Below are 23,150 nucleotides of genomic sequence, written 5' to 3'. Positions count from 1 at the left end.
ACGCGCACAACCCAAAAGAGGTAAGTGTCGTATATAATCACCGTAGGTGGTGACTCAAGCCGATCGAGAAGCCGGTCAAATGGGTCTTCCATTTTTGTCATAACGGCTTCAAGGAAGTTAACGAAGTCGTTGGCTCGACCCTCTTCGGAGGGAATAACGTTTGGGATAGTCGCGAATCGGATATTGTCCGGCTTAGATTCGGAGCCGATGAAGCTGAGCCATTCTTCGGTTACCACGAAGGTTACGAGGATGTTAGAGTTGTTGGATACGAGTAACTTGCTTAGGTTCATCATTGGGTTCACGTGACCACGACCTGGGTATGGCACAGCTACCACGTGGCTGGTGATTGTTGGTGGAGCTGATATTGGAGCCGCCATGGATATATTGTTCAGTATTTTGAAGAGTGAAAGACAATGGACTAGTATTTATTTACGTGTATGAAATGAATTTTGTTTAGCTTCTTTTTCTTTTCGCGATTAATTTTGCACCGCTTCTTATTTTGTCCATTCTATATTGCTAAAAGAAAAAACTTATATATAAAAATGTTAAGAACAATCACGCTAACAACATTTTATATATATATATATATTTGTCAACCGCACTTTTTATTAATTAAAAGTAATATGAGTTTTTAATTTTATAAGAAAAAGTAATATAATTTCAACAAAATTAAATAAAATTTATAGAATTTGGTAGAATTTTCATGAATTTTGATTAATAAAATAATGTATTTTAATGTGTTTGTTAAAAAATATATTATTAATACTCTTATTTTTATTATTTGTTATTTATGTTTATACATTCCACCTGTTACGATGAATCATATATGTGACCACACATGTATAGTTAATTATTTTATAATTTAATTTTGATATAAAAACTATGGATTAATACTTACAAATTTGTTTTGAAATGTTTACAAAATCGACGTAAGAGAGGTGAGTTTTGAAATATTTACAAAATTAGGTGAGTTTGTTCATTTATAAAAACTACGGATTAATGCTTACAAATTTGTGTATCCAAATTTGTAAAATCCGATGCGTTTAAATTTGTTGATTTTTAAATTTGTTTAATTCACAAAATAGTAGGTCTATTTTGGAATTTGGATATTTTTTTAATTATATATATATTTTTTAATTTTTTTTACAATACTCTACTTTAAAAATAACATATTAAATATTTTTTTTTATCTTCAGAAAGTCGCAGGGTAGAAATAGTACAAAATTTTTTTCATTGAAGTCACATTATGTGAATGCGATCATTTATTATACAATACTTTCTTCCTATAAAAAAGTGGAATATTTATTTTGTAAACATTGATTTGAAATATATATTTGTAAGTATTGATTTTTATATGATCATTATTTTTATTATGGCTCATTTTTAGTGAAACTTTGAATAGCAAATTCTTAATTATAGTAGTTATGTCATGTGTTTCTTTTAAACATATTTTGATTGTATCATTTTTTAAGACTGTTTATAATAAAGAAATTCAAAGTACTTTTGTTACGATAAAAACATGAAATAATATTATCAATGATAAAATGTGACTACATTTTGATTACTTTTATTGTCAAATAAAACTATACTCGAATTTATGGTTCATCAAATCTATAAACCAAATATTTTAGAATGATTGTCTATGTTTTTATGAATAATTTTTATAGATAATTTTTTTTTATATTGAAAGAATATAATATATAACCGGAAATTTAAAAAGAAAAAAAGTATATATTGAAAATATTCATTTTATTAAAAAATAGCTGACAATTAAATCAAATTTATAATAAAAATTATATTTTTTATTATTTATTTTTTAATCATAGTTATATAAACAAAGTAGTATAATAAAGAATGAACATACTCAGCAAATGTGACATCATATTATTGAATTATATGACATAATTATTTGTAGTTTTGTTTTAATATATTATATTAATGATTAACTTTTTATTTATGAATGTGAAGAAATTAACGGAAGGAGTACAAAATATTTGTGTGATATTTTGACAAAATGATCCTTATTTCTTGGGGGTATTCTTTTATTTTTTGGATGAAATTATTTGGTATTCTTTCATTATTTATGTGAAAGTAATTAAAATAGTATATTTAGACTAAGAATTATAAACTAAATATATTATACAGAAAGTGTGAAAGAGGAAGAGAAATTGAATTATTATGTTTTCAAACATACATTACAGCACTTGAATAATTTATTTAATTTCAATAAATAACCAAACAAGAATATGAATGAATGCCTTACATAGTCCAAATATAACATGAGTATCTCAATCAAATGACCTAAAAAGAAAATTAGCAGCCAACTCTAGTTGAATCCTCTATACTCAGCACCACGTTGGTAACTGAAATTTAATTTTGAAATTTAACCGCACAATTGTATATTTAAATGAGCAGTGAGTTTGACAAAATGATAGTGACATCATAATTTTATTAAAATTTTAAGATATCAGATATGGTAATTCAGTGTTATTTTATCATTCTCAGTGTAAATTCAAACATACAAGTGGAAATCAAAATGACTACAGTGCTGAAAGTGGACCTCTAAGCATTTGTGAAATGCACTATATCAGCAATGAAAGCATTCAAATCAGTATCAGCTGACCCACCATTTCCAATTGCATCAAGACATATATTTTTAACCTTTCTACTTGTTTCCCTAATATCCCTTGTAAAGTCACTATCCAAATCCATAAATTTACACACCATCCTAACAATTTCACATTTCTTTACCAAAATATCTCCCTTAAAATCTTCCTTCACTCTCAACCCAACTTTCCAATCCTCTACAATCATCTTACTATTAAATGGCTGGTCCAAATTAATTGGAAAAGTCAAAAAAGGGACCCCAGCTAGAACACTTTCCTTTATGGAATTCCAACCACAATGAGACCAAAATCCACCAATAGAAGAATGTGACAACACTCTCAATTGGTCACACCATTCCAAAACCAAGCCCATGTGCCCACAAATTTTTTTTAACCTTGAAGTTTCATTACGTGCTACCCATAAAAATCTAACATTGCTTTCACACAAAGCAATAGCAATTTCATCAATTTGTGCACTTGAGGCAGAGGAAAAACTCCCTTGTGCTATGTAAAGAACAGAACCATTGGGTTGTGAATCTAGCCACTCAATGTAGCTGTGATAAGCATTTGTTTTAAGGTTGTTTTTTTTGTTAAGGCTAAAGTAAGGTATGGTAGGGCCAATAGTGTAAATTGGTAAAGACAATTTTGATTTTATGATATCAATAGCTTGAGGTTCAAGCTCATATATTGAAGTGAATAGAAGATATTGTGCTTTGTGAATCCATTTGAAACCTTTCAAAGACATTTGCATCATTCTCTTGCTTTTGCTACTATCATCATTTAGAGGGAAATCAGCTAGGCGCGTTGAGGAAATTCCAGGAATATAATCCACACGTTTGTCTCCATTTTCTATCTTGCATCATCAAGTACAAGTAGACATACAAAATTAAATCAATATCACCAAATTTCACAATTAGATTAAAAAAAAAATTATACTAAAAATAGATTTTTAAATATACTAAAAATAAATAGATTGACGACATGTTATTAACGACAAATAATAGAACAGTTATAATAAATTTAAGTTTTTAGTATTGTTCATTACAAAAATAAAAAATGTTATTTAGTGATAATTAAAGAATCGAATGTAAAATTAGTAACTAACATTAACAATGTGTGATTTAGCTATTTTTCGTTTTGGCAAATATATATCTAAATGGACAAATTCATTGAGTAACTAATTAAAAATCAGCCTTGTAATCAAACACTAAATACCAAAAAAATTGTGACATGTACAATTTCTTTCTTAAAAAAAATCTAAAATCATATACTCAGATTTTTTTTTTTAAAAAAAAATGAACCATTTCTGAATTATTTTTACCAATATACTCTCTTTTCAAAAGTATATGTTAATCTACCATCTTTTTTACTATAGTAGAAAGTCATTATTTACAAATGAGACTTTCTATAAGAAATTCAGGCTTGTAATGACGACTTAGTGTTGGGTAAATTTTATTTTTTATGTTTATTTTAAATATAGAAGTCGCTGTTTTCAAATGTGATTTCTTACGTTCAATTTTTTTTTTAATTTAATGAAAAAAATATAATTATATAATTCATTCATAAAAAAACAACAATACAAATTTTACAAAAGTCACATAAATTGATTCGTGTTATCCGTGACATTTAGATAATATTTTCGAGTATGACCAGTTAACCGACATAATATTCATTTTCTTGACACTTTTTTCTCTAACATCCATTTTAGTTTTAATGCGGGTATTATTTGAATGACTAGCAAAAGAGTCCCCTTGTATTTGTTCTACAACTATGTTCCATCAACTAAGACAAGTGATTTACATAATTTGAACTAAGAGATGAGGACTATGTCAGTTAACTAGTCATACTTAAAAATATTGTCAAAATATTACAGAAAACTCTAATCAATCTATATAATTTTTGTAAAATTTGTGTTGTTTTTTATGAATGAATTATATAATTATATTTTTTTTTTGTCTTTAAGTTAAACAAAAAAATTTGAATGTAAAAAATCTATTTTGAAAAAACGATTTCTAAATGGCTACTTTAGAAAACATGGTTTCCTATAGGAAGCTTACTTTGTAAATGGCAACTTCATGACAAAATAGATATATAGTTTTGAAAATGGAATATATTGATAAAAAAAAATGGATTATTAAAAAAAAAATATACTTCGGTCCTTAAAAATATACTTAAAAATATTGTCAAAATATTACAGAAAGTTCTAATCAATCTATATAATTTTTGTAAAATTTGTGTTGTTTTTTATAAATGAATTATATAATTATATTTTTTTTTTGTCTTTAAGTTAAACAAAAAAAATTTGAATGTAAAAAATCTATTTTCAAAAAACGATATCTAAATGGCTACTTTAGAAAACATGGGTTTCCTATAGAAAGCTTACTTTGTAAATGGCAACTTCATGACAAAATAGATATATAGTTTTGAAAATGGAATATATTGATAAAAAAAATGGATTATTAAAAAAAATATACTTCGGTCCTTAAAAATATTGTCAAAATATTACAGAAAGCTCTAATCAATCTATATAATTTTTGTAAAATTTGTGTTATTTTTTATGAATGAATTATATAATTATATATATATTTTTTTGTCTTTAAGTTAAACCAAAAAATTTGAATGTAAAAAATCTATTTTCAAAAAACGATTTCTAAATGGCTACTTTAGAAAACATGGGTTTCCTATAAGAAGTTTACTTTGTAAATGGCAACTTCATGACAAAATAGATATATAGTTTTGAAAATGGAATATATTGATAAAAAAAAAATGGATTATTAAAAAAAAAAAGAAATGGAATAAAAATAAATTAAAATGATATATCGGGAAAAAAAATTAGATCAGATAAATTAACATTATAGGCATAATTGCTCCTGCAATCTCTTAACTTAATTTCAGGTAATACTTCGGTCCTTTATCTTCTCTTTTTTTCGATTTAGTCTTTTATTTCATTTTAAATAACAATTTGATTATTTATGTCTTAAAATATCAACAATGTTATTATTTTTTTACACAAATTCAAAAAAGTCATTAAAATTTTCAAACAAAACTCATAAAATTAATTATCATATTCAATATAATGCAAATTTCATCAAATTCATAACTCAAATCTTCAAATAAACTCATATTTTCATTCTTTATTTGATGAACTTGATGTTGTTGGATATGATGAATATATGAGTTTATTTGAATATCTGAGTTATGCATTTCATAAATATATGAATTTTCTTGAAATTGTATTGAATTTTATTGGTTTTGTAAGAAGATTTTGATAAATTTTTTAAAATAAATGATAATATTGTTGATATTTTAAAATATAAAAAATCAACTTGTTACTTAAAATTAAATAAAAAACTAAATAAAAAAATAAAATAAAATATTATTTGAAATTAAATTAAAAAACCAAATAAACATTTATATATTAAAAATATTTGAAAAACTTATACTATTACCTGAAAATTTCACGGGGTAGTGACCATTTTGTTCCAAAAGATGATGGTGTAGGAAAACAGAGAAAATTAAAGCTGACGTTGTCCAAAGGGATGCGACCGGAATATTCCTCCGGTTTCCAACGACAACGACCCAATACAACATAGTATCATATACAATAATTGAAGGAGGCTGTTCAATGAGGTCAAGTAGCTTCTCAAAGTGTTCTTCCATCTTTGTCATGACATCGTCCACGAAAGCAGGGTGGTCCCGACCGCGAGTGAGTTCCGAGGGAACAACGTTGGAGATCGAACGGAAGCAAATGTTGTCGGGTTTAGGGTCGGGGGAGATGAAGCTTAACCATTCTTCAGTGACAACAAAGGTTACTATGATGTTGTTGTTTTTGGAAACAAGGAGCTTGCATAGGTTCATCATGGGGTTGATATGGCCTCTTGCAGGGTAAGGCATGGCTACCACGTGGCAGAGGGAGGTTAGTGGTGGTTCCATTTTAATTTTGGAAGATGAATTGTTCTGAAGTTTTTGCTATTTTTGGGGAGAAGACAAAGGTTTGAAAGATTGAAACTTTGAGTGTTATATTCTTGTTTTTTGGTGTGAGTGAATTTCTAATTTTGTCCATGAAATTGTAAATTATACTAGTATAAGATTAATTTTGTTTAGACATTACTAATTTATATTTTGTAGAGCTACATTAATTTTGGAACTTTGGAATATTCAAAAAGACAAAGGGCGAACATTATGATTTTGTCTACATAACAATAGTGGATTTCTAGTCTTTTTTTTAGTAATAAATATCTGGTGTATATATACATGCTATATATAGACTACATCAAAATGTGTATATATCCTTCATGTTGGATCAAGGGATAAGATGTTTAGTTTCTAAAGTAAAATATGTGGATGAAAACTTACAATAGTAGGAACTACGTCATATATAGAGCTGTCAATAAAGTCTCAGTTTCAAGCTTTTTCCTAAAAATCATATATTAAACCCTTATTATTAGGCCTCTATTGAATTTTTTTTTTTAAGGTTCCGACTCATTTTTTGACCCCTCGACTGAAGTCAATAATTAGTGGACTTGTGAAATTGACTACTCTAATCAGATCTAGTGAATTTTATTTTAGTGTTCTAGATTCAACATACGAGAATTTAAGTTCATAAATTTTTGAATTCATGTCTTATATATTTTGAGAATTTTATCTTCTTCTTTTTATGCACCTATTTATTAGTCAACATATTTGACTTCGTTATAGTCAATTTAGGGGTGTTATTATACTATTAACGATTTAGTTTATTTTCATGCTTCCTTTCTTTTTTTACCTTTCAAATGCTCATTATCTACCCTGCACATGCAAATTGAGCACCGCAGTTAGAAGTTTCAAAGATCACAAATATGTAATTTGTTTTTTCAAAGGATTGAATGACAATTTTTCAAATGTTCGCACTCAAATTCTTCTTATAGAAAAAATACCCTCTTTTACAAAGTTTAATCTTTGGTTTGTCAACAAGAAACCTCACCCAATCCATCTCCCCTTGATATTACTGTTTTCGACAATAATTTTGGAAATCCCAATATTCATAATCCACAACAAATTGGTTGTGGTAGAGACTGTGGTCACCAAAGATCTCAAATGTTCTGCACAAATTGCCACAAAAATAACCATATAGTGGATTCTTGCTACTTCAAATATGATTCCCACCTTGGTATCGTTATAACAAAAACTCTAATCCTACTACACATTTAGTCTATGACACTATGTCTATTCCATCATCAAGTTTCAATCCTAAAGACAAATCCAATTCTATTTCAAAGGAAGATTACAATTACTTTATCAATCTACTTCGTTCATCCAAACACAAGACTACATCCAATTCTTCAAATCAGAAACAATCTACTGAGACCAATAACCACTTGATTTTTAGTGTCTCCAATACATATTCTATTTTTTATAATTGTTCTATTTGATTTTTGGACATTGGTGCATCAGATCATATTTTTTCTTTCATTCAATGTTTTTCCAAAGTTGAAAAAATCAAACATGTTTCTATCACGTTCCCTAATGGAAACAAGATCCTTGCACACTTTTTTGGTTCTATTATATTTGATAAATCTTTGTTTTTAAACAATGTCTTTACATACTTTAGTTTCAATTCAACTTAATTTCTATTTCCAAATTCATTAGTGATTTAAACTATCAATTAATTTTTTATAAACTTTCTTGCAATCTTTAGAATTTACATACCTAGAAGATGATTGGGATTCTGGAGCATCATAACTATCTTTATATTCTCAACAAACATCCTATTATATGTTCACTTGTTTTCTTTGATGGCAATTTTATTTCTAGTAGTAGACATGTATTAAGTTTGAATTTGATTATTTTGATATGGTATTAAGACTAGGTCATCCCTCAATTTATATATCGACTCAAATGTGTAAACATTTTCTTTACATTTCAATAGAAAAGAATGTTATTTGGGTAAATTTTCTATGCTTCATTTTCCATTAAGTTTTAGTCAAACTTCACATGCTTTTAATTTGATTTATACTGATATTTAGGGACTCATTTGTGATATTCCAATTGATGGATGCAGATATTTTTTAACAATAGTTGATGATCACACAAGATTTACTTGGATCTTTCTTATACAGTCCAAATCAAAAGCTAGGCCTAAACTATAACACTTTTTAAATTTTATTTCCAATCAATTTTCTGCAAAAGTTAAAATTATACGTAGTGATAATGTGTTGAGTTTAATATGCCTCATTTTTATTCTGATTTGGGTATCTTGCATCAAACTTTTTATGTAGAGACCCCACACAAAAATTCAATTGTCGAGAGAAAGCATAGACATTTGTTAAATGTAACTAAATCTCTACTTTTTCATTCAAAACTTCCTAAAAATTATGGTTTTTTTGCTTTGTGCCATGCAACTTTTATTATAAATATATTAATCAACCATGCATTGCAATTTAAAACTCCTTCTGAATTTTTTGTCATATGCTACCAACTTTTATTTATTTCAAGGTTTTTGGTTTTTTGTTTGTTACATGTACCTTACTTAATCATCGTACCAAACTAGACCCTTAGACTAGAAAATGTATTTTCCTTAGATTTAAACTTAGTACAAAAGGCTATTTTATACTTGATTTGCATATCCGTGATTATTTTACTTCAAGGAATGTTATCTTTTATGAACACATATTCCTTTATAATTCTATTCATTCATCTACTACTAATATGATGTGTTATGATTTAACATATTCTAATTTTTTGTCTTTTGATGATCATGTACCCCATATTTTAACAATGATTCTCATTGTGTAGGATATTCTAATGTTCCTCATTCTCTTTTCCCTAATAATATGGACATTGTATTTGATACTAGCCTTGCTCCTACTTGTGCATGTCCTTCAATTGATTTTATTCCTTCTCAAATCTGAAAGTCTTCAAGACCTAAAAAACGTCTTGCTTACTTGTAGAATTTTCAATGTAATGTTGCAGCTATAGATACAATGCACATCCCCTTATACCCCATTTCTTCTATTTTATCTTACAATAGTTTACCTCATGCACATTTTACTTTTCTTGCTGCAATTTCTTCAATTCAAGACTCTACTACTTACAAACAGAGTGGTAAACACCCTTGTTGGGTTACAGCAATGCAGTATGAGCATGTTGCCATCAACCAGAACAAAACATGGGTTTTAATTTATCTCTCCCATGGTAATAAGTCTATTGAATGTAAATGGATATATAAGGTAAAATATAAAGTTGATGGTACCTTAGAACGATATAAAGCCCGTTTAGTAGCAAAGTGTTTTACTCAAATAGAAAGTATAGACTTTTTTTATACTTATTCTCTAGTCGCTAAACTCACTACTGTAAGATTACTTCTCTCTATTGCTTCATCTCAAAATTGGCAACTTCATCAATTAGATGTCCACAATGTATTTTTACATTTTAATTTAGAAGAAAAGATTTGCATGCAATTACCTCATGTATGAAATTTTTTAAAATATTTATATGGGTTAAAACACTAGTCTTCAGTGGTTTGTGAAATTATCTTCTGCATTACATTTGGTAGGTTATCACCGATCTGCATTTGATAATTCCTTATTCACTTAGGTAATGATGTAGGTAATGATGTTGTAGAGATTCAATTCATCAAAGCATTTCTTCATAAATCATTCAAAATAAAAGACTTAGGACACTTGAAATAGTATTTGGGTCTCGAAGTAGTTCGCTTCAAGGCTAGCTTGCATATCTCCCAAAGAAAATACACTTTAGACATCTTACATGTAGTTGGCCTTCTTACTTTCAAACCAGCAACTACACCAATGTAGAATAATATTAAGTTTTCAAAGGATGCACACCAATTGCTCCCTTACCCGACTGTCGTTTGAAGACTTGTTGGCAAATTAATTTACCACACCAACACTCGTCCAAATATCAGGTTTTCAATTCAACAACTAAGCTAGTACATGACACCCCTAATTCACAACATTATCAAGCTGTTATCTAAGCTTTTCAGTACCTCAAATTGTCTCCAATCTGGGTTATTCTATCAGTTTCCCGGATACACTCAAGTTAATTTCAAGTTTTTGCATCTTCTTAGGTGACTCGCTCGTTTCATGGAAATCAAATAAAGCAATCATCTCAAAATCTTCGACTGAAGTTGAATATAGATCCATGGCCTCCACCGATTGTGAAATTCAATGGCTCACTTATCTTCTCAATGGCCTTCAAGTTCCATATACCAAGTCGACTTTGTTATACTGTAATAATCAATCACCTTATCCGCGAAAAGCTTCAACAACAGCTATTTCACCTTTTATAGGTTTCATCTTCTCTTCAACTTGCAAATTTGTTCACCAAAGCATTAGATCCCAAACCATTTCATAATTTTCTTTCTTAACTTAGACTCACTTCTATATGTTCATCAGTTTGAGGGAGGGTATTAGTCAACATATTTGACTTTGTCATAGTCAATATAGGGTTATTATTAGACTATTAACAATTAATTTATTTTTTGTTGATTATGTTACTCATTTGTACTCTTAACCTTCAATTTGGGTTCACTATATAAAAATCCACCATCTTATATTTTGAAATTAAAAGAAAAAGTTGGAGCCATTTTAATATGTAAGGTATAGTTCAATTGACAAATGTCAAAAATTTTAAGTTCAATATTATGTACCGAATTTGAACTCAGAACCTAACGAGTTAAAAGTGTTCCACGAGCTTTAAGCCATTAGATCAAATTAATTTGGACTCCATATATTTAACAATGTCACTGGATGTCTAGAAAAGGGAAAAAAAATGGATTGTATTCCACAATGAAATTTGTCCTATCAATAGCTTTATCCAACTACAGTTTCAATTTATTTTATGACTTTGATTGGAATTACATATAACTTCATCCGTTGAGCATGTTAAGTAACAAAACTGTGCCATTCAGATCATTCATTATCTTTGCAAATTATGAAACTAAATCCTTCTAAAAAATAAAGTAACCCTAATATTCGTCATTGATGAGTAATAATTACACATAACGCAGAAAACTATATTTTGCTTATATGATCAAATTGCTGAATATACAAGTACAAATTCATATATTTCAAATAGCATTTCAGTTACAATTTTATGACATTACTTATCTATTAAATACAATCTTACATGCAATTGATCATTCACCCATTAATTCATTCCTTATTTATTTGCCACATATTCATTATTGCGTGTAATCTTATTCGAGGCACCGCGAGATAAATGAAATGTCACTGATAAATGCATCTAAGTTAGTATAGGAGGATCCACCTTCACCAATTGCTTTATGACACATAAATTTGAGGTCTCTTGCTCTATCTCTAATTTTCTTTCCCTCTTGGCTTTCAACATCCATAAACCTTTTAACTAACTCTTCTATATCTTCTTTTGCAAGAATCACTTCACTCTCCAACTTTGATACCTTCCACCCATTTTTCCATTCATCCACAATTTGACTACTATTAGGAAATTGATCCAAAAAAAGAGGAAATGTCAACATTGGTACACCAGAAAATAGAGCTTCCAGAGTTGAATTCCATCCACAGTGACTCCAAAATCCACCTATAGAAGAATGTGACAAAACCTTCAATTGATCACACCATGGTATCACCATACCTTTATCTCCACATTTATCTTTCAACCTCGATGTTTCCCCGCGAGCCATATAAAGGTATCGAATTTCGCTATTGTTTAACGCTTCAACAATTTCGTCCATTTGAGCATTAGACACTGATAGGAAACTACCTAATGAAATGTATAATACAGATTCAGATGGTTGAGAATCCAACCACTTTAATATATAGTCATGGCTATGATCGGTTTTCGGCGAATTTTTATCTTCAAGTTCTAAATAAGGTATTGCAGGGCCAATAGGATAGACTTGAAAGGGCAATATAGCTTTAAGGGAATCAATTGTTTCAGGTTCTAACTCTTGGACTGTTGTTAGAAGAAGATAATTTGCTTTCTGCACATTGAAAATGCATTCCAATGCAAGCTGCAAAGCTCGATCATCGGTTTTGCGAAGTACGGTTCGAATGTCTTGTATATAAAGTGAAGAAACTCCAAGGATGTTCTCTACTTTTTCATCTGATTCATCATTTAGAAACAATAACATAGATCAGATTGAAGTAGTACTTATTGCTAAGTACTTTTCCTGCAAAATCTCAAATTTAAAATTCATTCTCTTGCTATTTTAGATTGTTAGTAATACTTGATCTATGCATGTAAGTAGTTTAACATCTTGTGTTGAAAATTATCAAGAGAAAGAATGGCAATGAATTTTTAAGCTTTATATAGTTCTAACATGATTTGACACAAATATTGTTCTACAGCAAAAATGAAGCAACTATATATTATTGTTTTAATAGAAGTATGTTGTTACTTGTTTGATGTACCCACAAAATTAAATTGTTCGAAATTTAGAAACTCTATAGCTTGTATTGAACACATACACAATAATAGTACTAATATTGAACACATACACAATAATAGTTTACCAAAAGTAAAATAAACGTTTAAATATGATTACTATTTTTTTTAATCCTTACAAGTTTTCTTTTATCTAGATTTCGTTAAATATACATTTCAAAGTGATTATTTTTAGTTTTTGACGCCAATTTATTAAATTACGTGGTGTGTTTTAATTTTAAGAAATTGAATTAAAAAAAAATATATAAAAAAAATTATATTTGATAAACTAAAATCATATTTAAATTTACAATAAAATTACAAAGTAAAGTTATTAAGCAATAGTAAATTACCCAGCTTGTCGACGGTTAAATTGTGGTGTCGTGAAAAGACATCAAGGTGATGTAACAAAGAGTAAAACGACGCCGACATAGTCCAAAACGCAGCCACGAGAATATTCCTTCTATTAGCAACATCAACGGGCCATCTCAGCTCAACGTCGCCAATGATTACATTAACCGGCGGCTCAAGCCGATCAAGAAGCCGCTCAAACGGCTCTTCCAACTTCGTCATGACGGCTTCATAAAAACCGAGAAAATCGGCTGCTTTCTCGCGATCCGATGGGATGACGTTAGGAATAGTAGCGAAGCGGATGGCTTCCGGCTTGGGATCGGCGCCGATATAGCCGAGCCACTCCTCGGTTACCACAAAGGTTATGAGAATATTGGTTTGTTTTCGTGATGCTAGGATTTTACATAAGCTTAGCATGGGATTGATGTGTCCTCTTCCCGGAAACGGCATCGCCACGACGTGGCAGATGTCGCCGCCTTCGCCGGAGAAATTCATTGATGGAGAAATAGGTTAGTAGAGTGTGTTTAGTGGTTTGTGGATTGTTGTGAGTAAACAAGTGCGGTATAAAACAATGGAGGAAATGATTTAAAAATTGTTTTGTTTTGGATTGATGACTCAATGACATGTCACAAACTTGTTAAAAAACTGGCTCCAATTATTTTATGTAAGAACTACGAAAATGTTTGATTTTCAAAACAAAAGTTATGAGTGAGATTGAAAGTAGTTTTAAAATTGGTCCCAAGTTTGATCTTGGAAATTAAGGTAATATAACTCTTTAACATTTCTTTCTATAAAAAGGAAATTATTATTTTTCTTAGTGATAAATAGGCTAAATTATTTTGAGATTTAATTTACAAACGCTATATATTTTGGTCATTTAAATTATTTTTGTTCTATTTAAGTTCTTTGAATTACGAAAATTAAATATTTTGATTTCCAAAATTATAAATATTTTACACTTTTGTCTTTTTAATAGTGTTTAATTGTGTAACTTAAAAGATTAAAATGACTAATTTTTGTAATTTAAATTACTAAAATATTTAATGTTTATAATTTAAATGACTAAAATAAAATAAAAATAATTTGAGGGATCAAATATTCTTAAAGTTTGTAAATTAAGGGATCAAAATAAAATAAACAATATTTAAGGATCAAAATGAAAACTAAAAATAAATTAAATGATCAAAAGTGTAATTTAACATAATAAGTAAATCTAAAGTTTAAGTGACTTTAGTGGATCCGAAAAATTTCATACATTAAACTGTTTTTGATAGTTAAATTGAGATCAAACAATTCAAATTTCACAATAATAAAATTAATTAAAAACGATTTCAGTTGTTGATACATGATCCGACATTGAGATCACAACGAAATTCAGTTTTGGTATAGGGATCTAAGAGCATCTCTAACGTTGAACTCAACATAGAATTTATTAGATGGGGTTTACTGTGCCACATCATCTTGGAGCAACTTATCCCTTTTTACTCCAAGGGTGAACTCAATATGAGTTCATTAAATATGATCCACTAACTATTATAAATTTATTATTATTAATAAAAAAAAGGTAACAGTTATAATTTTATTATTATTAAATTGTGAAAGTACCGTTCCTTATTGAGAACACCGTGATGACAGCGTGACACAACTCCAATCGTGGACTCACCAAGAACTGAAAGTTATGTGACTATATGTTGACGAACGAATTCATTTGATTACCGTTGGAGATGCTCTAAGGGCAAGTAAAGTTGCAAGAACAAAAAAAAAAAAAGACTTATAGAGATACTTATTTTTACTCACTCTTTTGACTAAATCTTTAGCAAGTAGATCAGTTAAAATTTAAAAAGATCGATAGTAAGTCAAAGTAATAATTATCAATAATCTTACATCTTTTTTGTTACAAGTTATGCCGACGGATTGTGTATATAGGACTTCAAGTCTTCTCTCTGTAACATTCATTAATTAATCAAAGTATATTCAATAAAATTAATTTTTCTCTTCTTTCTTAATTAGGGTTTAGGGAGAATGAACTTAGCAATTCTCCAAGGAATTTTGTACACAAGTAGAAATTGAAACTTTCCAAATGGTTGACTATAAGCCATCAAATATTTAGGATCTTATCTTCTCTTGTAGCATATGATAGGTTGATCTAAGTGAGTAACATTCATCTCTCTCCCAATATAAAATGAGCTTGTCCTCTAAGAGCCTCCAACAAATTGGAATATTGATGGTTTTTTGGAGTTTGAAGTTGTTAAATTGCTAAACACAAGGTCTCTCCTTTCAATCATAACCACTTGATAAAAAATGAAAAAGAAAATGGATGGTACTACGTGGTCCATGTCATAAGTAAAAAAAAATGATTGGAATGTTAATTATTATTATAAGTAAAAGTTAATTAATTTTAAATTATTTAATATTATTATTCATAATATACTTTTTATTTATTTCAAAAATATTTAATGTGGGTAGTTGAACATTTGACATTAAAAATAAAAAATTTAATAAATTTTATTTATATTTTACAAGAAATTTATAATATTAATTAATAATTGTAAAAGTAGTTTGTATTATTGTAATAGTGACTGGAGGGAGACTATTATTATATCCACCCAATGAACCTTGTGATTAAGTCCATCACTAGAGATACATTATAGACAACACTTTTTTGACCAAAAATAAATGAAGCAAACAAGAAAGATAGAAAAACCACTGCTGAGAAAAGATAATTGGTGACACAAGCTTGAAAATCTAAAATATATTTTCCATTTAATTAAAAATCAGAAGGAATTTTATCAATAAATTAGGAGTATATATATATTGTTAGGAATTCATTCTTTTCAAATTCTGTAGGAAAAGAAATATTAAAACAAACAAAAAAAACCAAAATAAAAAAATTGAATAGATAAATACAAGAATATTAGAACTAAAACCAATTAAAAGCACATCTAGAAGAGTGGTCCTAGATATTTTGGAATTGAGATATTTTCTCTTGAGTGACCTTAGTGTCTCTTCACAAAGCGACCCTACATCCAAAATATCACAAAAAGATGTTTTCATTACAAAACAAAATAAACATGCTATTGCAAAAAAAAAAAAAAAATTATTCAAAAAGTGAGTGACCTTGATTCTTGGTCTTTTATCAGCGTTTAATTTCCGAACTTGGTATCTTATCTTCTTTGAGAACAATCTGTTTTGACGTTTCTCTTTGTACCTAAGAACACTTGCTTCTCTTCTTCTTCTCTCTTCTTCCAATATTGGTACTTCTCCCATCTATACAAAATTTATTTACAAGGCAAGTGAATGAGAATCCAAATAAAATCTAACAATTCTACCAAATTCATTTTCAAGTGAGAGTTCAAATAAATAAATATCTTGGTAATTCTATCCAAAATAAATATACTATCAATAAATCTTAACTTCTAACTATTTCTTTATTATTATTACTACTAGTCTCTAAAAACCATTAAAAAAAAGAAACTACTAAAAAATAGAATTACACAATCGAACATATCAAACAAATTTAAATTAAAATGACAAAAAATCTATTAATCTAAAAGTTAAAGAGAACAGCAAAAGTCAACACACCACCAAATTGACATCAACAAATAAAATATTCATTATATTTGATGACTCTACAACAATAACAAAGAGTTTAGTAAGAATAGTCATTAATTTTTTTTCTTCTATAATTCAACTTTTTCTACTAATTTTAAATATTAAGGAAGACTAATATAGTAATAGTTACAATTTTTTAGGAGAAAAAGAGTTGCTAATTATAAAAAAATGCAAAACTATGAATCATATACATTAGAAAATAATATATTAAAAAGTGAAGATTGGATAAATGAGTACTAACATAGGAAGCATAATTATTGGTAGACAATGAAGAACAACCATCAGCCCATAGAGATCCACGGTCAGACCATGCATCCAAAACCTCTTGATAATTCAAATTCAATTTCAAAGCCACACTCTTTTCATCATTCACTTCACCAAATTCATCATTGTTTTCTCTCTTTATATTCTTCTCTTCACTATATTCTGCTTCATCGCCAACACGGTTAAATTCGTCCCATTCCATGATATCCCAATGAAGCTCACCACTACTATTTTGTGGTGAAATTTTTTGTTGTTCTTCCTCAATGTTCAAGTACTCTTCTAGTTCATCTAAAAGATAGAAATCTTCATGAGTGTAAGATTTGTTAAAGTTTGGTGTGATAGATTCTGGTACTTCTTGTTCTTCTTTTTTTGGACTTCTAAGGGATGAAGTGTATCTCATCTTATCTCTACAAAGAAGTTTCTCTCTCTGTCTATGAATTTTTCTCTAAACTTTTGTTTTTGTATTTTGCATAATAATGCTCGTGCTACTACAATGATATATATGGACATTATATATATATGCAACTATTGATGTAGGGTACATATACATTATTATGTAAAGGAAGGAAATAGTTTCCCTTAAAAGGGCAACTTTTGTGTGTACATAGGTCTAGTAAAGATGTTATTAAGATAGTAGAATTAAGAATTACGTCATTAATTTAATTATGTTTGACATATTTCATTTTCTTTTTGGTTTTATTTATAAAAAAATTAAAATAAAATTTTAGTCCCTATAAAATTTTATTCTTTATAAAAAAATTTCAACTTTTTAGTTCTTAAAATTTTTTATATTCACTTTTAGTTTTTATTTTAAAAAAATTGATAAATTCATAATTTGTAGAATTTTAAGAGTGTATTTACAATTTATTTGATCCTATTTTATAATTTGATTCTTATTTATCCATTTTTTATTTCTCACTTTTCATAATTAATTATGAATCAAAAAATAATACATATTCGTGAAATATTATAATTATTTCTTGAATGATATATAATTATAATAATATTTAATATTTAATATTTAATAATTTATATTTACATTAATTATAATAAATATAAATAGGTTTTCTCTATTAATATAACATATTTATAGTATAAATTAAATTATCATATATATATTTCTAGATTCTTCATATGTTTAAAAGATTAAATAGATTGAACATAAAATAAAAACAAAAGTTGTGGCGCTACTTATTATCATGCACAAGATATATAATATGGAAGTAAAAAAAAACCAGGGAGAAAATGGAGGCACTATCTGCACATGGGTGGAAAATAAAGGTTGACGGCATCAAATTTAGAAAGAGGATTGCCCCACAGAGGAGAAAGAATAGCAAGTATTCATATTTTAGATTTTAGTGTTTTGAATTAAGTATCAAATTTTGAAGTAAAAATTATTTTATTTTTATATTTTTATTTAATTTAATATAAGTTAAATAGCACTTGCGGTCCCTTAACTTAATTTCAATTAATCTTTTAGTCATTTATCTTTTTTTTCTTCTCAATTTGGTCATTTATTTTAATTTTAAGTGACAATTTGATCTTTTATATTTTAAAATATCAACAATGTTATCCTTTTTATTACAAAAATTTAAGAAATTCATCAAAATTTTCAAACAAAACTCATAAAATTAATTATCATCTTCAATATAATGCAAATTTTATCAAATGCATAACTCAAATATTCAAATAAACTCATATTTTCATCTCCAATAATATTAAATTCAACAAATAAAGAATGAAAAATATGAGTTTATTTAAAGATTTAAGTTATGAGTAATTAATTTTTATTATTAATTTTTATACAATAATGAGTAATTTAATTTTTTTTAGTATCATTGTTATAATTGAGATATCTTTTATTATATTTTTTTATTTGTCGTAGATTTATTTTAATTACTTATTTAATTAAATTTTTTATTGTTCTAATCATATTTATTATGATATCATCCTTCGTATGTTTTTAATTAATTAGTTGTTAGTGATCATATAATAAATTAGTAGATTTATAAGATAACTGAGACTACAAATTATTACATGACCAAACTTAATTTTACTTTTTCAATCATTCTATCTTTTTATGTTCTATGATTTTCTTGAGTTTAAATTTTTTGTATGGTCAAACAAATGGTTAATTTAGATAAAAAGAATAATAATCACCAAACATGTTAATAGTTTTAGTAAAAGAATTTGTAATTAAATCAAAATAAATGAATTCAAATACGATCGAAACTGTGACCCTAAACTTCTTTCCATTAATTTATAATTTTATGTTTTATTAAAAAAGTTATTTTATTATCGTAACAATTTGACTATCATTATTAGTTTAAATTATAAATAATATTAATTAATATGTTACCTATTAATTAATTTTTGTGAAAATGATAATTTTTTATATTATTTATACAGAGTATACTTATTCTAAATGTGTTTTTAATATAATAAAAATTGATGATTTTAATCTCTAAAAAAATTTCAATAAAATCAAAATAGAATAAAAAATTTATAAAGACTTAATTTATTTAATCTTAAAAAGATATTGATGTTGTATAACTTGTCAACGTGTGAAAAAAAAAACTTGTTGACGTATAAAAGATACTAGACTCACTGCTATAAAAAGTAAAATTTGTGACAAAAATTGAAATATCTATGATTATAGGATCTTCTCATAATTTCACTCACTGATTTTGGTTTCTTAGTACCGACTTGTTTAAAATAATTAGTGCATATGTCTTGATATTTATTTTCAAAAATTTAGTAATATTATATATATACATATATATAATTTATAAGTTTCTTTTAAAATTAATTATTTATAAATCTCATTTTTTATTTTGGTTTGTGAACGAACACTCTTATTAAATAAATATTATATCTTAGTAGCATAAACACACTGACTTAGATATCAAATCAAACACAAAAGTTGTATTTATAATTTTATTTTACACAGTTTTATTGTAAATATTATCTCAAAATAATAATAGTTAATTAGTTGTATGAATTATAGAGAAGGAAATTGTCGGTAAAGTTCTAGTCACATTACAAAAGAATAACTTGAAAAAATATTAAAAGTGACATCAGCATATACAAAATTCACAAGTCAACTAAAGAAATTAAAAAATGGTTGATTGATTTGAATTGATAGTAATAATTACTTTTCTTTCTACTATAACAGGTTATCTTAAAGAAAAAAATTGAACTAAAACAAATGGATAATTTAAGTGTAGTTTAAGAAAGACATTAATGAAATTCGATTATGAAAATATGTGCATTTAAAATAGAATAATTATGAAACCTAGTAGAAATTTTGTTTTAATTGTATTAGTGTGAAAAGCAACATCACTCTTCAAGATAAATACTTCTTTTGTCTCTTTTTAAATATCTCATTTGAGTTGTGTACAATTCTTTAGAAAATGATTAGTTGATTTGATTTCAATGATAAAATGTTTCATTTACTCAAACATTTTTATTAATTGCAGTTAGCGGAAAATTTGTTGAGTTGAAATATAATAAACAAAAGTATTAATGGAAAAAATAATTAATGTTGTATTAGTATTGTAAAATGATAAATAATTTGAGACAAAAAGAAATGAAAAATGAGGCATTCAAAATGAGATGGAGGAAATAATTGTTTCCTTGTAAACTTGACTTCTCAAAATAGAATGACAATTTACAAATTTGTAAAAAATTTAAAACATTCGATTAAAACCTAATTTATAGTCTCCATCTATTCATCTACAACTCACATGCCTCTTGTGTCGAATCTTTCTTGTTGAGTTATATGAGTCAAAAGCAACAAATATAATGTCATTCATGATACAATTATAAAGTATAATGAAATATTGAAATTTGATTTAGATAACGTAAAGTTAAAAACATGGATTAGAGGTTTCAAATTATCATGCAAACAAATTCGTTGTTATTATTGTTCCTTAATTACCGTGGGAACATTAATTTTCCAAGAATTATGTAAATTTCCAGTTAATCTATTGCGCTAAAAAAATGCATTGTAAAAATAGATCTACTTTGAATAATAAAAATTAGGAACTATCATGATTTTGTGGTTTAAAAAAAGAAGAGCAAATAAGAAGTGACTGAAAGGAGGTGAAACATATTGTTTGTTGAATGTAACATCAATAATTGACATCCACATAAATTAAATAAATTAGATTTTTTTTATTATTGATATTGTAAATGAAAGATAACATAAAAATTATATAACTAAAAAAGATGATCATGAAGGAGAAAAGTATATCAATGTTACTCAAATGAATATTAACATCAGTTGTATTTCATCAAACACCACAAAAGCAATTTTGTTATACTTAAATTGAAGAAGAAGTTAGCTAAGCAATGGTTGATATCTCGAGGTTGTGGTATCGTGTCTTCTTAAATCTTAATTCAGCTTATTTGGACTTGCATTGAAAATGGTTACGGAATAAATTCACATTTGATAAATGATAAATAGTTAATAGAGAAATGTTTATTCCATTATGAGTTATTATTAATGAAATTCAAATTTCACAAACTTGAAGAGGCTTATCCAGAGGCTTATCCTCTATGTGCAGATCTGCATAAACTAATTTTTTTTTAAGATCTAAAACGCATTCATACATGTTAGTTAAAAATCAAACCTTTTAACCATATATATTTAAAGAGATTTGAATTGTCTACCAATCGGACCGCACAAGTTTATTTATACTGTTATTGTTTGAATCGGACCGCACAAGTTAATAAATTATTGGTTTACCTTAAATTTATATTGATTTAGCTCATTTTTATGACCGGTTGTTTTCAGCTAATCAATGTGTATGTGCAAAGGAACCATTTCATGCTCAAAGCTTAATTAAAAGTATAGGGTCAACATACAAAGTCTCTCTTTTGCAAGCTGATAGCACCACAATGTCATGGTGCCCTCGTCCACAGTGTAATTTTATCTTTGATCATCAGCCCCTAGCCAGTAACCCCATAAAACACCCTTGCATCAACAAAACCTGAATTCCAATCTGACTAATGGGTTTCAATGTCATGCTGCATATTCTAGTTCATTTTTTTTTCTGCCTTCCATTATTGGCATTATTGAATTCTTGGGCAAACTCCTAGTTAACCTATGCAAGCCACTTCAGTAGGCTCAACTGATTTATGGGAGAAGATAGCTTGATTCATGGCCAGCCATGACAACAAACAATTGGTTCAGGTCCATGAATTTTGGAACTTGAGCACTCTTGTGAAGAAAACCAAATGAGCTTTTTGGTATTTCACAATGCATAAATAAGTGTTCATTCTTTTCCACTACTTTGACACAGAATGGGCCAGGGAGGTGTTCATCTAGAACTCCATACATCATATGGTAGGCAATTTTTTTGGAATGCCCACTTTCTCAAATTTATATACCAATATACCCCCTTTTTAAAATAATACACTAAAATGTCCCTTTTTTTCTCAAATTTTTTTCCCCTTACAAGTTGCCATTTGGAATGGTGACTTCCTTAAGGAAGGCCTACTCCCAAATGGCGACTTCCAACTGGTTTGTTTTTTTAAAAAAAAAATCAATTTTTTTTCGTTAAATTATATATATAAATTAATTATTATAATTCATAAAAATACATAAAAAATAAATAAATAGAAATTTAAATTATGAAAAAAATTTAGTAAATCCAAATGGGTATTTATAAAATAATTTTTTGGTTAAAAAAATATTTTAATTTTTATTGAAATAACAAAAGTAATGTATATATATAACTAATATAATTCATAAAAATATATAAATAGAAAATTTAAATTACGATAAAATTTCAGGAAATTCAAGTTCGAAATGTCAATTTTTAAAAGGTCAGTTTTTTGTAAAAAATAATTATTTCAATTTTTGTTGAAATAACAAAAGTAATATATATATATATATATATATATATA

General features: G+C 27.2%; 4 protein-coding genes across 5 annotated transcripts in view; all 4 read right to left on the bottom strand.

The window, feature by feature from the left end:
- The window catches only part of LOC101496046 (UDP-glycosyltransferase 87A1-like), a 2,636-nt gene extending 2,117 nt beyond the window's left edge, over positions 1-519 (bottom strand). Inside the window, exon 1 of the mRNA XM_073365586.1 lies at positions 1-519. Within this exon, the coding sequence (XP_073221687.1) occupies positions 1-377 (377 nt within the window). The 5' untranslated portion in view covers positions 378-519.
- A 1,685-nt stretch (positions 520-2,204) lies between these two features.
- Positions 2,205-6,809, bottom strand: UGT87E3 (UDP-glycosyltransferase 87A1). Its single transcript, XM_004490632.4, has 2 exons — positions 6,056-6,809; positions 2,205-3,455 (listed from the first exon to the last, which is right to left on the bottom strand). The coding sequence occupies exons 1-2, from the start codon at positions 6,537-6,539 to the stop codon at positions 2,563-2,565; spliced, it is 1,377 nt and encodes a 458-aa protein (XP_004490689.1). The 5' UTR covers positions 6,540-6,809; the 3' UTR covers positions 2,205-2,562.
- Positions 6,810-11,605: 4,796 nt separating this feature from the next.
- UGT87H2 (UDP-glycosyltransferase 87A1) lies at positions 11,606-13,977 on the bottom strand. Its single transcript, XM_004490597.4, has 2 exons — positions 13,364-13,977; positions 11,606-12,689 (listed from the first exon to the last, which is right to left on the bottom strand). The coding sequence occupies exons 1-2, from the start codon at positions 13,854-13,856 to the stop codon at positions 11,803-11,805; spliced, it is 1,380 nt and encodes a 459-aa protein (XP_004490654.1). The 5' UTR covers positions 13,857-13,977; the 3' UTR covers positions 11,606-11,802.
- A 2,121-nt stretch (positions 13,978-16,098) lies between these two features.
- Positions 16,099-17,743, bottom strand: LOC101495184 (zinc finger protein CONSTANS-LIKE 6). 2 transcript variants are annotated; one of them, XM_004490596.4, is made up of 3 exons: positions 17,215-17,742; positions 16,479-16,628; positions 16,099-16,381 (listed from the first exon to the last, which is right to left on the bottom strand). In XM_004490596.4, exons 1-3 carry the CDS (start codon positions 17,635-17,637, stop codon positions 16,358-16,360), a joined length of 597 nt encoding a protein of 198 aa, XP_004490653.1. In that variant the 5' UTR covers positions 17,638-17,742; the 3' UTR covers positions 16,099-16,357. The 2 variants fall into 2 exon arrangements, with proteins under 2 accessions (XP_004490653.1, XP_004490652.1); XM_004490595.4 differs by having other exon boundaries at positions 16,099-16,628; positions 17,215-17,743.
- Positions 17,744-23,150: the final 5,407 nt, after the last annotated feature.

Source organism: Cicer arietinum, chromosome 2 (assembly GCF_000331145.2).
Source record: "Cicer arietinum cultivar CDC Frontier isolate Library 1 chromosome 2, Cicar.CDCFrontier_v2.0, whole genome shotgun sequence".
Lineage (NCBI taxonomy): Eukaryota > Viridiplantae > Streptophyta > Magnoliopsida > Fabales > Fabaceae > Cicer > Cicer arietinum.
Note: the sequence above shows the minus strand (reverse complement) of the source record. Positions and strands in the feature narration are given on the sequence as shown.